General features: G+C 36.6%; 2 protein-coding genes across 3 annotated transcripts; both read right to left on the bottom strand.

Annotated features, from left to right (window-relative positions):
- Positions 1-850: 850 nt before the first annotated feature.
- On the bottom strand, positions 851-7,063 carry leng1 (leukocyte receptor cluster member 1). Of its 2 annotated transcripts, none has more exons than XM_023330807.1 (5): positions 6,947-7,063; positions 6,467-6,658; positions 3,775-3,954; positions 2,228-2,517; positions 851-2,137 (listed from the first exon to the last, which is right to left on the bottom strand). In XM_023330807.1, the coding sequence occupies exons 2-5, from the start codon at positions 6,596-6,598 to the stop codon at positions 1,918-1,920; spliced, it is 822 nt and encodes a 273-aa protein (XP_023186575.1). In that variant the 5' UTR covers positions 6,599-6,658; positions 6,947-7,063; the 3' UTR covers positions 851-1,917. The 2 variants fall into 2 exon arrangements, with proteins under 2 accessions (XP_023186575.1, XP_005798866.1); XM_005798809.2 differs by having other exon boundaries at positions 6,942-7,060.
- Positions 7,064-7,639: 576 nt separating this feature from the next.
- tmc4 (transmembrane channel like 4) lies at positions 7,640-15,916 on the bottom strand. The gene is made up of 16 exons (XM_023330790.1): positions 15,711-15,916; positions 15,394-15,589; positions 14,120-14,268; positions 13,880-14,044; positions 13,371-13,447; positions 12,951-13,108; positions 12,703-12,850; positions 11,709-11,867; positions 11,476-11,633; positions 11,119-11,239; positions 9,693-9,790; positions 9,125-9,308; positions 8,918-9,048; positions 8,592-8,747; positions 8,096-8,174; positions 7,640-7,970 (listed from the first exon to the last, which is right to left on the bottom strand). Exons 1-16 carry the CDS (start codon positions 15,739-15,741, stop codon positions 7,884-7,886), a joined length of 2,097 nt encoding a protein of 698 aa, XP_023186558.1. The 5' UTR covers positions 15,742-15,916; the 3' UTR covers positions 7,640-7,883.
- Positions 15,917-17,400: the final 1,484 nt, after the last annotated feature.

Below are 17,400 nucleotides of genomic sequence, written 5' to 3' on the forward strand. Positions count from 1 at the left end.
GCTGATATCGATCCACTTTTCATATCATTTTCAAACATGATCAGTTCTGCATTTAAATGGAGACACATTAAATCATGACATTGTTGTCGTAAAGAAAATAGTTGGATTTCTTCGCACTTCTCATGGTGAAATTTCTCAGAGTTCCCCGTTCTTTGTAGATTATTTCCAAAGAAATTCAAAGTGCCTTCCTCCCTTCTTAATCTGAATTAAAACGTACAAATATCAGAGCAAAGAAGACGCACGGATAGAAGAGGGTTCAACTTGGTGATGCAACAAAATATTAAGTAATTCTTTTCTAGTTTTTAGTGCAAAAATCTAAGTTAACTTGAAAGAAGAGAAAACTGACCTTGAAGTCAGTTTTCAGCAAGCTATATAAGCTTGTTTTACGTCAATAATTTTCTATTACAATAAATAAAAAAGTACTAGTTCCTCTGACAGATTATCTTACTTATAGGAAAAATGTTTTCTTATCAAACAAAAATAAAAGTGGAACTATATATTTTTTTATCCATACTTTTGAGTAATTTTGTGTGGCCCCACCAACTCGAGTTCAAGATTTTTGTAATTTTTTAGGATTAGATTTTCCATAAAGTTTAAATCTTCCTAAACATAAAATGTAAAGCACAACACAAATAAAATGTTCTCTTTTTGCCTTTAATTTTTCCTCAAACGTTCAGCTGTGTTTTACTAACAGAAACACAGACACTATTCAATATACTTTGCTAAATACAGCAAACGATTTAGAAGAAAACTGTCATTTTTGTTGGAGGTAATAAACTAAAAACATTTTTTAGACCAACAAAATAGAAAGCAATTAGCCTTAAAAATTAAATAACTGTGAACAGTAAGGGAAATGTACAACACCATGTTTAATTTAGGGTTGTGCAGGTAAAACAGAAAAAAATCAGTTATATTAACATTTTTAATTGGGGGGGAAAAAAAGAACATTTTAGTCCCCTGAATACTTTCAACTCAGGGATTTTAGCCATTGGTACAAAACGTTTTTACACCAGTGGAACAGGAAACAAAGTCTGAATATTTATCCAAACCTTTAGGTTCTTGGAATCAAATTTCACAAATTAGAAACACAGTCTGAATATTATTATGTTTTCCTTCCAACTCATCCATTTATTCAACATATATCATTCATAATTACCTGACGAAATGTAAACATCACTCATGCAAAGTGGCACAAATCCAACTCGGTTTTTAAATCAGTAGATTTCATAATGTCTCACTGCAGATATAGTGGAGCCGAAATGCTTTGATGTTTCCAAGCGTCTGCGTACAAGTGAGTAAGCATGCTGCCTGAAACCGAGGCGCACAAATGAGGCGCAGTCATGAGTGGGTCTGCAACACGCTGAAATATCTGCTGAATAAACGCAGAAACACAAACATGAAAAACACACATCCGGTCCTCAAGGAGCAGAGGAGCATCTCCAAACAAAAACAGAGGCATTTTTCATTACATGCTGAAAGGATGATCATTTTTACTTCAGCCCACAATTTAGAGAATGTTGTCTTTTTAAAGTCTTTTAAAGAAAAAAATAAAGAGAGAGGAAAAGCTGATCATAACTCCTCAAAGTCCAAGGCAATAGCTGAAAACTTATCCATTTAACAAATTATCACAGTTTAGCAAAATGTGCCAGAGAATACAAACAGAGGCAAAGCCTGGGTTTATATTTGTCAGTGTGATGCGTTCAGACGGTGTGAGCCAGGCTGACAGGCTGAGCCCCCTGTGTGGACAACCATCTGCCCTGCTGATGTGCTCATGAGCAAAACACAGCAGGGGTTAAAGCAGGCTGCTGCTGCTGAACGTGACCCAAGGTCTCCATTTAAACGGGAAACACTAAAAACAGAAGTAACATTTCAATTCCCTCTGAACGCTATGCTCAATTCTTAACTACGTAAAACGTTTCAAGATTTCAGGATTTCATCCCTCCAGCTCTCCCGGTCGCGCCGCTGCCGCTTCCGGGCGAGTTCTGGGAAGAAGGCGTTGTTGTACGGCCGCTCCCTCTCGTTCAGTTCTGCATCCGTTCCCTTTCTTTTACCGCTCTGCTGGTCAAGCAGCGCCTGGGCTCGCCTCCTTTCTTCTGCCTCCCTCTGCAGGCGCTCAGCTCGGAGCCGCTCTATGGAGCTGAAGAAGACAGAAAATACATTTCATCATTTAGTCTTCAACTCATTAACAAGTCTGCTCTTTTTGTCTAAACATGAAGTCCACTTGGACCTCTCTCCTGTGATTTTCTTTTCCCCTTTGTCTCTTTTTTCTTTCTTCTTCTTCTGCTCCCTCCTCTCGTAAACACCCATCGCTTTCTTCATGTCCTTCAAAGGATCCAAACTGTCCTTCAGTCTGCGATCCTTCTTCTCTTTCTCCTCTTCAGATATCCCCTTCCTCTGTTCTTTCTCTTTCCTCTCGTCTTCTTTTTCTTGGCTGCTTTTCATGTACCACGGGGTGACCTCTGACCCTGGCTGTGGCCCCAAAGACACGAGTAAGCCAATAGCTCTTTCCTGCTTCTCCTATAAAAATAAAAATGGGGGGGAAAAAAAGGAAAATCAAAAAGACAAAATATTTATTTTTTCCCTTTTACTCAAAAAACAATCGTCAAAATCATTTTTTCATTACAACTGTGAATAAGAACGGTTTGAAACCAACACTTTCTAGTTTAATCAACTTCAATATTTTCTAAATATTTACCATTTAAAACAGAGAGTAGTATTTTATGCTACACAAGTTTCTTTGTGATTGAGCTTTAAAAAAAAGTATTTTAATTACTGTGATGACCATAAATTTTACCATCGCTACACATTTTCCATGTAAACAAACAAACTTTTATTTAAATTTAAAATATTTAATATCGAAGATGTCATCAAATTTATGGCAGATATTTGTAAAGCTTTTAGAACAAAAGAAGGAAGGAAGGACACAAACTTTAGAGAACGAGATTGGTATTAACGTCTGGAAAAAACAATATTTTATTTCTTTATTTTGTTCTCCAGATCTGAAAAGAAGTTAAATCAATTTCCCAACTTTTCCACACTATGTAGAAAATCCTGTCCAGCTGACAAACATCTTCATAACAACATTATTTCCACATGAACGCTAGTGGACTTTAACACAATTTACCTGCAGCAGCACCAAACCAGCAGTGTTTCTATGATGCTAATTTGATCAGGACATCGGAACATCTTGACAAGAAGTTGCTTTTTAGAAAACAATAAATGTATTTAAATAGGCATAAATTCAGTCAATCTAAAGAATTGAGTTAGAAATAGCTATTATTGTCCTGCAGAGCTGAAATTCAGGTGACATCAGTATGAGATACTGTACATACGTTCACACAAAAAATCCAAACGTGTTAAAAATATATATGTATATATTAAAAAAAAAAAAATATATATATATATATATATATATAAAAAACAAGATTAACAATAACAGTAATAAAAACATCCTGCACAAGAAAACATATAGATACTTTACAGTTATTAAAATCTAAATAACGTACTCACAATCCCAACTGTAGCAATCTAAAAATGGTAAAATTGTTTCTCTAAACTAAACTTGAACTTATTCCTACTAATAATCTAGGAGGAAACATGATGGACAAAGCAAAAAGGTAAATCTTTATTAAAGAAATATTATAAACTACGACAACTTTACTGAAAATTGTATTTGCAAATTTGCCTAAAATCTCAGTTTGATCATGTGTAATCCCTTAGGGATTAAGAACTAAGGAGTGCATAGTAAAGAAGAATAGAAGAAACAGCTGTCACCTTTTCTTCCTTCTTTTCTCTTAGATATTCCTCGTTTCCCTTCTTCTCTGATGCCTCTTCCAGAGGAAACAGATTGAGATGTTCCAGACTGGATTCGCTCCGTTCGACGTCATCAGCTCCTTCTGCTCCTGCTGACTGGAGAGCTGCTCGAGATTTCCTTCGCAGGTACTCGGTACGCGCCTGTGGAGACAAAGAGTTACAAGGAAGTCAGCTAACAGTAATCTAAAAATAGAAAAACACACAGATTTTCAAATAACTCATTTGACCAAACATTTTCTTCTTTCAACTTTGCCACTTGCAAATGTCCGTACATTTATACAAACAAATTGTGAAACAAAATTGTATTTTTGCCAAATTACATATTTTGGATATTATGAAATATTAAAAAAATAACGTATCTTAAAATCATCTCTGTGAGAACTTTAAGAAACAAGAACATGACAAAAGAAAAAAAGATGAATCACCCTAAAAATGATTCTTTGATTATTCACAAAGATTTGCAGTTGATCGCTGGTGGCTCAACAATCAAGCAGGTAGGTGTTACTGGGTTTATATTGTTAGTTGTATATTTTCACAAAATGTTTTCTTCAATTTATTTGTCCTCTTATACTTGTCTGTCCTTGCGTTCCTCTGTGCCTGCTATAAGGGGTCTGGTCCTCCAGCTCCGCCCTACTTTCTTCTTCTTTTGTTCGGGGTCCTCCAGGACCATTATAAATATTAAGTTATTAATTTCCTCTTCCCTTTTGTTACTCGTTCCACTGAGAAGAGATCGGGTTGGAGAACTGGAGCACATGCTATGTGCTAATGCTAATATCTCCAGATTGACAGATTAAATAAACGGAGGACGCCTCCAAACCCAGACTTGGTGTTTTGTGGTTTGTCTGATCACCACATAACACACACAACACAGAAGTCCACCGGTCATATAGGCAGGGGGTTCTTGATCAGCTAAAATAGGAAAACCATAATAATTACTCCTACATATCCCCCACCCCCACACAGTCATATTGTTCTGCACTTTGCACTGTCACATTATCTGTACTTTGCCATAATTGGACCTGCTGCTACTTCTTTGGTGTGGTTGAGTGCCTTTAGTTAATTTAGTTGTATATATTGTTATTATTATTATTGTGTGTTTGCTTATTTATACTGTATATATTTGACCTTTTGCACGGGAGCTGCAATGGAAATTTCGTTGAATTCTGTTCAATGACAATAAATGCTATCTAATCTAAGAGGACATGAAGGTCCAGTGGGTCACAAAGAAGCACAGCAGACCTCACTTGGTTCACTCAAAGTCTGTTTATGATTCAACAACTAAAGAGAGACATGGGCAAAAATGGGATCCATGATGCAATTCCAAGGTGAAAACTGCTGATGACCAAAAATAAAACAAAAGCTCTTTTGACATTTATCAAAAAAAGAACATTACAGTGATTCTCAAGAATTTGCAAAACATATTTTGTGGTTGTTGGTTTGTCCCTAAACTCAACTACACTGAAGTTATCCATCCAGACAATTGACGTGGCACAATATTAGAAAACCTTGCGTAATAATAAATATAACTATGATAACATCAGTTGCAATATGTACAGATTTTCTTCTTTTCTCTAAATATACCATTAGCATGTAAAATGAAAGTTTATAACACGTGGAATATATTGCCAACAGTTGTTGAACTCCTATAGTCCTTTGCAATATAAACAGTGCATGAGCTGATACTGAGATAATGACAGATTGTGCTGCTCTAAAATCAATAGTCAAAAAAAAAAAAAAAAAACAGCAAGTCCAGCTACTAATGGCTAAAAAAAACAAATAAAATGAAGGTTGTTATATGGCCTAGTCAAAGTCCAGACCTGACTCAGATTAAGATGTTGTGGTATATAACCTTAAACCTCAAATGTGACTGACATAAACAGATTGAAAACCTTTCCACCCTGTATTAAACTTACTGCAAACTTTTAATGTTACAACCAGCTATAATGTTTACAAGGTCATGTTTCATACACATGTTTAAATATATATATATACAGTACAGACCAAAAGTTTGGACACACCTTTCTAATTCAATGGGTTTTCTTTATTTTCATGACTATTTATAAGGCAAGAAATCCCACTTATTAACCTGACAGGGCACACCTATGAAGGGAAAACCATTTCAGGTGACGACCTCTTGAAGTTCATCAAGAAAATGCAGAGTGTGTGCAAAGCAGTAATCACAGCAAAAGGTTGCTACTTTGAAGAAACTAGAATATAAGGGGTATTTTCAGTTGTTTCACACTTTTTTGTTTAGTGCATATTTCCACATGTGTTATTCATAGTTTTGATGCCTTCAGTGTGAATCTGCAATGCCAATAGTCATGAAAATAAAGGAAACTCATTGAATTAAAAGGTGTGTCCAAACTTTTGGTCTGTACTGTATATATATATATATATATATATATATATATATATATATATATATATATATATATATATATATTGTTTTTAAATGAAATCTACATTTGCACTCTGTATTCATCCAGGTCATCTTTATCTGATAAAAAAATAACAATTTGTTGACCTGAAACATTAAAGAGCGACAAAAAGATCGAACATAGGGGCAAATATTTACCCACGTCACAGTATATAACCACCTACATGCTGGGTGTTCTGCTTTTTTAACGGGAAACGGTCCACTCTCCTCCGTTACCTCTTGCTCCGCTCGCTCCACGCGGCGCTTGGCCTCGCGCTCCTCCTCTGCCGCCTGGGCTTCGTCCCTCCGCACTCGCGCGACATTGTCCTTGTTACGGACGTGCCAGCTCTTCTTCGGGAGGATGTTCATGGTTGCCTTGGAGACCAACGATTGTTAGCAGCGGGCTAACTGAGATGGCTAGCGGGAAAACTGAGGCGAGAAAAAGCACAAAGCTCGTCAGCAGAACTGTAGAGGGCGCAGCAGATGAACAGATAAAGGTATAAATTATCCGAAATGAAATGTCAGATATGATATGATAGAAGAATACAATCGTTAAGTCACCTGTACAATTTGTATTTAAGCTAACATTAGCCAAATTTTGCTATATGCCAAATTCGCTTTTCCTCAAAGTGTATCAAAAAAGAGAGACACATAGATCTAATATGTAGATCCTCAACATTTTGAAGATAAAACAGGGCAGAAATTCTGTTACCGAACTGCTAGGTGAGGAGTTGCACTTGCTTGAGGTTTATAATGGTCCACAGGAACTAGTCCACTCAGACAGGAAGTAAACAATGACAACATGTTGAATCGATTACAAAACTGTGACACCAGAGGGCGCTAAACCCCTCAAAATGTATTATTACGTAAAGACACGACGGGGGTAGATACATGGATAAAATATAACCTTAAATAATTATTATTATAATATATAAAACTTATAATCTATGATAGATCCAAAAATAAGATGATTTTTAGACAAAAGAAAAGACTATATTTCTGAAATGTTTAGAAACGTATATACATTTAAAGTTTTTAGACATAAAATACTATAAATGTAGGTGCAAAAAGAGACACGCAATTTTTGCTTCGTGAATTAAGCTGGGGTTTTTTTATTTAAAACTTTAGTCATGTTTATTTACTTGTCTATTTTTGTATATTGATATTTTTTGTCATGTTTGCATTTGTGTGCTTGTCTTTGCATTTTGTCTGCTTTTCACAGTTTACTTAAACACAATAAAATAAATATGCCCTTTTATTTTTAATATGTTTTATTAGCAAGTGGCATTGAAAAGGAAACAAATGGGGTGATAAAAATAAAACGCATAAATATTTATTAGTTTAATAAATAAATGTAATTAGTAGGGAGATAGATAATTTAATATGGCACCATATGAAAGGATTATCAAATCACATTTGAAAAAATATGATGTTTTATTGGGTACTACTAAGTAACTGAACAGAAATATTTTTATCTCTAGGGAAAAATACATTATACATTATATTACATTATATTAATCTTTGTGCAGAATTGCCTAGTACAATCCAAAATGCATTAATGACATACACTATTTATGAAAGTATTTCAGTTGCATTCTCAATTTGTGAATGTTTCAAAAATTTCGCAACACAAAAACATAATTTACAGGTAGAGTTAGTCTTGTTCTCCTTCGTTGTGCTGTGGTGACAGAGGCTTCATCTTCTCAATCTGCTTCACCAAGAACTGCTTATCCTGTCCTGCCTGTAAACCAGAGATACTACACTGGTTAAACTGGACACCCGAAACTATTTCAGACTGTTAAGGATGGTATACACAAATTTTAAGAGATTATTTCAGTTATAAATAAAAAAAAAAAAAACACATACCAATTTAAGTTGAGCTCTCAGCATTGCAACAGATTTTCCATAGATAGAGGCTAAAGCGATGAAGTAGCACATAAACACACTGCAGGAGAGGGAAAAAATATGGACCTTTAAGTATTGAGCAATACAAGTGCATCTTAATAAATAAGAATATCATAAAAAATGATTTACGTCAGGAATTCATTTAAAAATGTGGAATTCATATGTTACATAGATTCATTACAGTCTAATAGAGGACTGTCATGTCAGCAGATGTGCAGGCCACAACAGTACTTCTGTCTTAAATATATATTTTTATTGGTCTTACATAATATTCTAATTTTCTGAGTAACAAAATTTAGCATTTTGTCATCAAAGACAACAGAAATAAATTGCAACACATCACTGTGCAATCCATCTAAAATATTAAATATAAAACAACTCCTAGAGGGATATTCTTATTGAGATGAACGTTTAAGCATAATGCCAGCATTTTAATCAGATAAAAAATCAGACTTACCACGATATAGCAAACAGAGGTATGGAGAAAGCTTGTGAGCCAATGAAGAAGAGAAAATCTCTTGCTCCTTCAGGAAGAGTGGAGAAGGACTCTGGAACAATCTTCCACATCCTAAAGAAGGAACGGAAAGGCCCGCAAGCAAATGACGGATGGATCCTGTTTGGAGAGGCAGAATCAAAAGTCCTTAATGATGCAACATTAAAATACTCAAACTGGTCAATGCCAAAATTGTACAGATTGTATAAACTTGGTAATGGCCGCTTTATTACCTGTGAAAGCAGATCTGTTATAATTTTAAAGATAAAAATGCAGAAATCAGCACTCACACAGCTACGCTGTAAATCATGACAACCAAGGCGAGGATCCAGCCGAACAGGAGAACGGCCAGGAAAAAGATGGCGGAGGATGTGGACCGAAATGTCCTCAGCGCTGGACGACAGTTGTAGAAAAGTGTGATCTGTGGAGAGAAGCAATAAGGATTAAATTAGAAGCCGTTGTTTGAGATCCTGACTGAGTTAAAGCTGCAGATTCACCTTCTTGCAGTAGAAGAGGATAACAAACTTGACCGTGTTGATGAGAGGCAGCAGGGGGCAAAAGAGAGCTCCAGTCCACACCACAGTCTGACCGTAAACAAGGCCCAGGACGTTGGAGGGAACCACAAACTCCTGCCGGCCCACCCACTGGGTCAACTTACAGGACCAGTGATCCACCACCATCCTAACACAAACAGAAACACCCCACAGCAGCATCATGTCGTCAAAACGCTGGACTGACTCAGATATCTTCATGTATCAGTCACATCTATTTTATTGGAGTCTTGAAATAATGATGGATGATCGTCTACAGACTTACAGCTGGAATTCCTTGGATATTTATTTTAGAAAATATACAGGAAAGATTCTGCTTCTTTGATTTTGATGATGCTTTCATATAACAAAGTTAAGGTATAATGAGCTTGTGTTTCTACCTAAACATTTTGGGTCAAGACTTTGCATTCTTGCCATTCTGTACTCGTTTAGTCTTGTGTGTTTTTTTTTTCTTTTTTTAACTTTTGTATGGAAAGGTTAAAAAACAGATAAATATAAATAAAAATATGCATACCTGCGTGGAAATTCAACCAGCACGAGAAGAGCAATGCTAACGAGGAGGTCAAACAGCGTCAGCTTGTACATCTCCTGTCCCACACTTGTTTCCCAGCACTGTTATGAGACAAACAAGAAGAGATGGAAAGTTTATCAGGAGGTTGGGAGGACCCACACATAGCCTTTCTGTCTATCTGTCTGTTTTAGGTCAGCTAGCATTACCAAAATTATTTCTATGAGAAATGAGAAACATTATTTATTACTTCCTTCAAAGCCAGCAGTTTATATATGAATGTAGGTCCTGTATTGACATGCACTGAAATGTCATTCAGTCTAGAAGAAGCCATTATTCCAGAAGCAACATAAAAAGAGAGATTACAGTTTGCAAATACATTTAGGAATAAAAACCTTAGTGCTTGGTAACATGTTTTGTGGTCTGATAAAAGTACAATTTAAGTGCTTGGAGCAAAAAGAGAGGAACTGCAAGTCTGAGAAGACCATAGTTCTCTACTTCACACATGGCAGCATCATGATGTGGGGACGTGAACCGGTGCACCTCATAAAACAGGACACCCAAAATGTTTGACTTAAGTCAGTGGTTCCCAAAGTGTGAGGCAAGACCCCTAGAGGGAGCGCAGTGCCATTGCAGGGGAGCGGTATGGATGAATGAAAAAAAAAAGGTTACACAAAAGTGTTTCACTGTAAAGATGGTTTGTAGTTTGTTTTGTTGCAACCTAAAGTGTGAAATAAACTTCAGTGGAGTTTGAAAACAAAATATGTGTATAGGTTTATGTCTGGTTGAACGATGTGTGTGCCCACTTGATTTTTTTTTTTTGGGGGGGGCATTTTATTGGAATCCATAGGGGGGCCCAGAAAATCTTTGGGAACCACTGACTTAAGTTATACAAGTTAACAAGCAATTCAACTAAATACTAAGGAAATGTGTGACTATTATGTTAAAAAAATAACTCTCCACAATGTATCTACAAAGAAAAACAAACTAATAATCTATAGTTTAGGCAAAGTATGTCTCTGAAACCTAGAGGCTGTGTAGCACAAGTTTAAAATATTACAAAACACTCCAGTAGTACCCAGTTATTGAATTAAATATTACCACAAATGATCAAAAATATGTTTTTCTGTGTTCATTTATTCATTTAGTAGTTGCAGCTTATTCTACTTTTTGTTTCTGGGAAGCTTAAAACAACTGCATCAGTTTCTATGGATACCAAATATTTTCCTTTGCTCGTTAAGTCTTTATCTGCATAAAGCTTCAGTTTGAACTCTAAACTTGAGTTGACAGAAAAACAAATTGAACATATCTGAGAACAAAGCAGCACCAAAGACGGAAAAAGACAACAGCAGGTCTCTTTTGAGTATTGCATGAAAAAGTCTGTTCTGTTTTGGTTGAAGTTGTTTGAGCGATGTGTTTATTGAGTATTTACCTGGTAATCTTCGTGGTTGTAGTGACACAGATTACACTTGTCTCTACTGTCGTGGCACATGATCTGTTTCCAGAGGGTGAAGAGAAGGATGCCCAGACTGACGAGACGCAAGACAACTGCCCTGAACAAACAAAACAGGTTTTAACACAGATTCATAATTAAATCAAAGTCTGGTATTTCCTGTTTAGGGGAATGAATGAAAAACGGAAGAATATTTTTTTAAGAAGTCTATCTTCCACAGCAAAACCAAGTTTATTTTCTCTGCTCTTTTTTCAAATTTTAAAAGCACAGATAAAGTCCTAAAACTGTGGCTTACAGTACTCGGTGTCGCAGAGAAATGAAACAAACAGTTCCAACCTTAATAGTGCCACTACCACAGTAGCGCTGGGAGGATATTTTTCTAGCAAAGCAATTTGGTCGCACAGCAGAGGCACCAAGAAGTTCCCTAGGGTGATGACGATGGACGGCAGATACGTATAAAACAATCCCAGGATCCCTGGTACATGGCTGTTTTCCTGTTGGTCAGGAAATGGAGACAAATGACAAACCAACACTTATAAGAGCCATGATGCTAGTTCTACACAAACTACCTGGCTGAATGTAGTCGCACGAGCAATGGCAAGGAAGGTCGCTACGATGAGCCCGACTGCGACAAAAAACATCAAAACACGCAGAGAGTGTAAAGTAACTTTGTTGCACAAAGTGAGGGACGCTGCATGCTTCTTTAGACGCTCCTCCTCCAGATCCACCTGTAGGGAGACAGAAAAGACAGTTAGAGAAAAGGTGTCCAAACAGAGGTTTGTGGGCCATTTGAGGCCTTCAGAGTAATTCCATGCAGCCTGTAGTCACAATTCAAGGATGATACAGAAACGTAACGCCAGCATAATTAATTGATGCACTCCTTTAAGGCAATATATAAGGTGAAGCAAAAATAATTAACATTTTCTAAAAATGGAAAATGTTTGGTACACAAAATAGTGACTTTTGTAGTCAGTTTTTTTTTACCCACAAAACACTAGTAGATGTTTCTGGTTTTACATGCTATGAAAAAAAAAATCATAGTACTTAAACCATATGATGCTAGCTTTACATTCTACAAAAGTAGGATGTTTCATAATATGTAAAACCACAGAGATTTAGAGACTTGGGTGCAGCCACTGAATAAACTTGGTTATATTCACCAAGCATTTTTGAACTAAAAGTGACCTGTATCCCATTGTTGTTGCTCAGAACAGAGTGTCATTTTCTTTTCTCAATGGCAACAATAATAATAAACAACTAACCCACAAAATTTGGGAAATTATAAGCTTGACTTGCGATGCAAACATCCAAGACTCTTTAGTTTGTACATTTCATTTTGAATACTGCATGATAAGTTTAACGCTGAGAAAATAATAAAATGATCAAATTAAAATTAGATCTGAGTTTTAAGTAGAAAAAAGAAAGTCCTCAATCACTTTACAGTTTTGGCTCAATGTGTCAAAATGTTTGGACACGAACAAGAGACAACAGAAACGTGTCACCATCTTCCCAAAGCCTCAGTTGTTCTCGTTTGCATATTAACCTGCAGCAAACTCTCCTGACCTGCAGCCGGTAGTAAATGTTCCTCTGTTTTAGTTTGGTGGCTTTGCTTCCCAGGCAGCCGTAGTCCCACCCGGTGAAGACGATCATGCTGTAGCTCCTAACATCGCTGCCTCCGGTTGTCACGGCAACTCGAGCCGCTTTGCCCATTCTGCATTTTGGCAAATGTTCACCTTACCAGACAGGCTAATACAGCGATAAATATCCTCTATTCAGGAGTAAATCTAGTGAAGGTTTATAAAGTTACTCACCGTACAATGATGCAAATGAGACAAAAGGCAAAGTAGAAGACGGCAGTGAGCAGATAGGCCAGGGGGATGTTGTAGGAAAAGTGGCTGCCCACCAAGGAAGTAACTATAACACTGTTGTTGTAGTATCCATAAAACAAGTATGAATACTCCATGAAACCCTGCAAAGTGTTAAGAGGAGAGGCCAGTTATGCAGGAAGATTAAAGTTGAAGCATGTAACTTTCATTTTTTTTAAAATTATTTTTTCATATTTTTCAAAACTGTCATTTAGTGACAGCATGAGACAGTTAATTTGTGAAAATAAATGATCTCCTCTGCCTTTTCCCAGTAACAGGAAACAGTAACCATCTGAAATAAAACCTAATCAATCTGAAACCTGTGTGTGTCAGACATGTTTGTAGGGTTTTGTTATGGCGTCTTACTGTTCCTGACAGTAAATCGAGGAAGAACTCATAAAAGACCACCAGGCCTTGAGGATTTGGGTCATACTTCAAGCACTCTGCATATAAAAAACACAAAAACAACAACAGCTTAAATATCTCTGAATACATCAATTAAATATCTCTGAATACAGCAATGTGTTACTGCATGTTTCATTACTCTCCTTGGATCATTAAGGTCATGTTGATTCAGAAACAGATACAAAAATTATAGGAATAGACAATAAAAGGAAAATATAAAACAGTATAACATAATATTATGGACATCCAGCTCATCCACCAGACTTGATATTTAAGTCATATATTTAAATAAAGTTTACAGATATCTACCTCTACGGTTCACCACTGGCTGTGTGTGGTTGTTGCTTGGAAACAGATTAAACTGAGAGACCTGCTTCCTGTTTTACAAAAATAACCTGCCTAACAGGAGAACACAAGAAATAAAGCTGATATAAAAATAAACGGTAACATGCCACTGAAACCTGTCAGACCTGACGAAACATCAGCTTTGCTGCTCTCCGGTTTGATGCCCACCGATCTGAACACGATGCTGGGGATGAGGACGAATCCAGCAATCAGCAGGAAGGACACAAAATTGAGAATCACCAAGAATCGAAGGAAGATGAAGTAAGATTGGACTCCACCTCCAAAGTTTCCTGTTAAAGAGAGTAAAGTTTGCCATCTTGGCCTGAGCCTCTGTGGCTGTTTGGAAGCATAAACTAGATTCCTACCTCCAATCTTTTGCAAGGTTTTGCCCCACAGTGAGAAGAAGTAGAGAAACTCTCTGACGTTACTTTTGAATTGACGCACAAATTTGATCCTTTTTTGTTTCCAGGATCCTCCATTGAACTGAGCAGGAACCTGCATTTGTTGCACTTGCCTGAAATTGATAGGTGGTGATTTTAAAAGAAGAATTATTGGGGTTTTAAGCAATTGAACGGAAAATAAGAAAACACATATATTCAATTTACACAAATCATATCCATTAATTTCAAAATGTAGCAAATAAATTTCACAGAATCAAGAATACAGAAACTAATTACTGCTCACAGATTATCAACAGTTTTTAGAAGAATAACACAGGCCTGAAATAATATATGCAATTATTTTTAAATGCAGCTGAGCTTTTAATATCCTTACTCTAAGAGCTATACCATTCTGAAATGATGCAGCTATTTGTAGGGTTTTGTTTTGTATATTTTAGATATTTATTCATCACTTTAAGGTGCTCCATTTTAATAATGATGAAAAACTAACACTCCACAACTTTCTGAAAATACTGTCTCCACTGTGGTATATGATGGTGGCGGCATTAAGATGTGGGAATGCAAGGAAACGGATCAAAGTTGATGGACAAAGGTAACGAAAGGGCAATTCTAGAAGAAATCTCACATTACAGCAGAACAACAATTCAGTTTAAATTAAAGTTACTTTATTGAGCCAAAAGGGAATTTAAATGTTTTTGTAACTCATAGTACATCAAATTCTTCAGACTCATTGTAGACAGTGATGGCAACATGAAGACAAAGCAGGCCTAGTCAAAGTCCAGACCTAAACCTGATTGGGAATCAGTGACAAGACTTAAAAATTGATACTGAGGTTTTTTTCTATCCAGCCTGACTGAACATAACCTACATTACAAAGTATAGACAACACTCAGATTTGTGTTTGCTTGATTTTTCTTCCAATTATCTTCTTCTATGTGTTGGAGTATTGCATAATCCTATTAAGAATCACAGAGGTTTGCTGGTTAAAGTGCCAAAATGCAGGAAGGTTCAACTGTTATGAAAACATAATCAGTAAACATATTCAGGGATGACAGACTGGCGACCTGTCCAGGGTGACCCCGCCTCTCGCCCGGAACGTTATCTGGAGATAGACACCAGCCCCTCTCGACCCAACTAGGGACAAGGGTGTTAGAAAATGGATGGATGGATATTCAGGGATTATTTTTGGATGCTATTAGGTCTCTGTTGGATCCCCGTCCACTAAATCATTTTCTTACCGTGCAGCTTTTTTCAGAGCCATGGGGAAAACTGTGTTCCTGAGCTCCAGGGTCGGCTCAGAACCGCTCTGTTCCTCCTCCTGTGCCAGGCTTGTGCTGCTGTTGGGTTCATGGTAGATCTGAGTGGACATTCGAGAAGAAACCCGGCGAAACCTGAGCGACTCCTGGTCAGTAGGATGACCGCTTCCTGAGAATGCTTGAATACAAAACAAAAAGGAGATTCATGAACCGATTCAATACAATTAAATGATCCAGATTGTTTTTCAGTTGAGTTTTTGTCCATTTAAATAATTTAAGTTTCTAAAACACCAGCTCACCCAAGCCTTGTCTTTGCTGCTCGATGGTCATTCTGGTAAACTTTAACAAAACGTCAGTGGAAAACAAATATGTGAAGCAGCGGTTGTCAACAGGGAAGTGTTATGTGCGATGAAGGACTTCCCTGTTTTCTCCCGGTGTGGACTTTACCCGTCATATAAATGATCCCACAGGAACTTCCTTGAATGCGTCACCTATTATCCCCAAAATTATTTAGACTGTACCTCATAATCAACCAGGAGATGCAACAGTAACATAACCAGAAGTAAAATGTTTTTGCAAAGCATAACTGTGGTCAGAAAGGAGAACGTTTTCCAGATAAAGGTTGTAGAAATGTATTAAAACGTGTTAGCTGAACAGAGTGGTTATTGTCAGAAAGAAAGCAACTCTGTCTGACAACTGGACCTCTTTCTATCAACACCCAGATGATCAAAAAGGTTTAAATTCATAAAGATAAAAGAAACAAACAAGATACAAAATGGCAGATTTTATATATAATTCTGTTTCCAAGCAAGAAGAATGGTTTAAAACACAAACACAAGGAGGAAAAATAAATACCCAGGGTTAGGTTTCTTATAGACCCAAAGTGTAACAACCATCAGTATAAAAACAAACTGTCACTGTGTGGGTTTTAAAAACTATTTGCATTTCAAATGACCCTCCTTCCAAACAGCAGAAAAGATTCAACAACCTGCGGTACAAAACAAACGTACAACAAAATGACACAGTTTAGGTCAAGCATGAATGAAACACAAAAAAAATTTCTAAACAATATATTAACAAACGTATTTAGGGCTTTTCTATAACTCTTGGTTATAATTTTTTTGGACTTATCCATATTAAAGATGGTGAATCGGGGAAAAAGATGCAAACTTTGGTTTGTTATCTTTTTTAAATCACAGTAATGCTCCCTTTGGAAAACAAACCTTTTTTTAAAACATTGTAATATATACTCGCCTTAAAAAAAGAAATAAAACCATTATCTTGATTTTGTGGGTGTTGCTAGGCCACACAGTGTTACTATATACAATATTGGCAGCATAATGGAACAACAAGAAGACTAGCAACCTTTTAAAAGTTTAGTCCCGACCCTGAATGGTGCGTAGCGGCAGTGCAGATATTTTGGCAGTAAATGGACGTTAGCAGTATTTCACATGGGACGCCACACAGTGGAAACAACACGGCTGCAGAGGAGACTGGATATGTCCATCATTTCATCTGAAGTCCTAACAGCGGGAGGAAAATGAAGGAATAAAGATCCAACTATACCAACATTTTGAGTTCACAGGATCCAAGAAGAAGTTGAAGAGCTGAAATGTTAATATTTAACACTTGCTTATTGCATTTTGATAGAAAAACATCTTGTAAATTCCTTTCTTCAGCATGAACAAATTTGAATTAACATTAGCTGATTTAAGATTTACATTGAAGAATATGTCCAATTACAATATATAATATTTCTTGATACATTCCTAGCATTTGTCTGTTTGTGATATTTATCACATTTTTATTCGACAGTTCCTAAAAACCAAGTCTAGACTTTCGGTCTCGATGTATGACTTCCTACGTCACTGATACATTCAACAAAATAAAAGCAACATTCACTCTCCCAGTTCCTCTCCCAAGATTCACTGCATTATAGGTGAACCTACAGTCATGGCCAAATGTTTTGAGAATGATTCAAATGTTAAT

Source organism: Xiphophorus maculatus, chromosome 3 (assembly GCF_002775205.1).
Source record: "Xiphophorus maculatus strain JP 163 A chromosome 3, X_maculatus-5.0-male, whole genome shotgun sequence".
NCBI classification, from domain to species: Eukaryota; Metazoa; Chordata; class Actinopteri; order Cyprinodontiformes; family Poeciliidae; genus Xiphophorus; species Xiphophorus maculatus.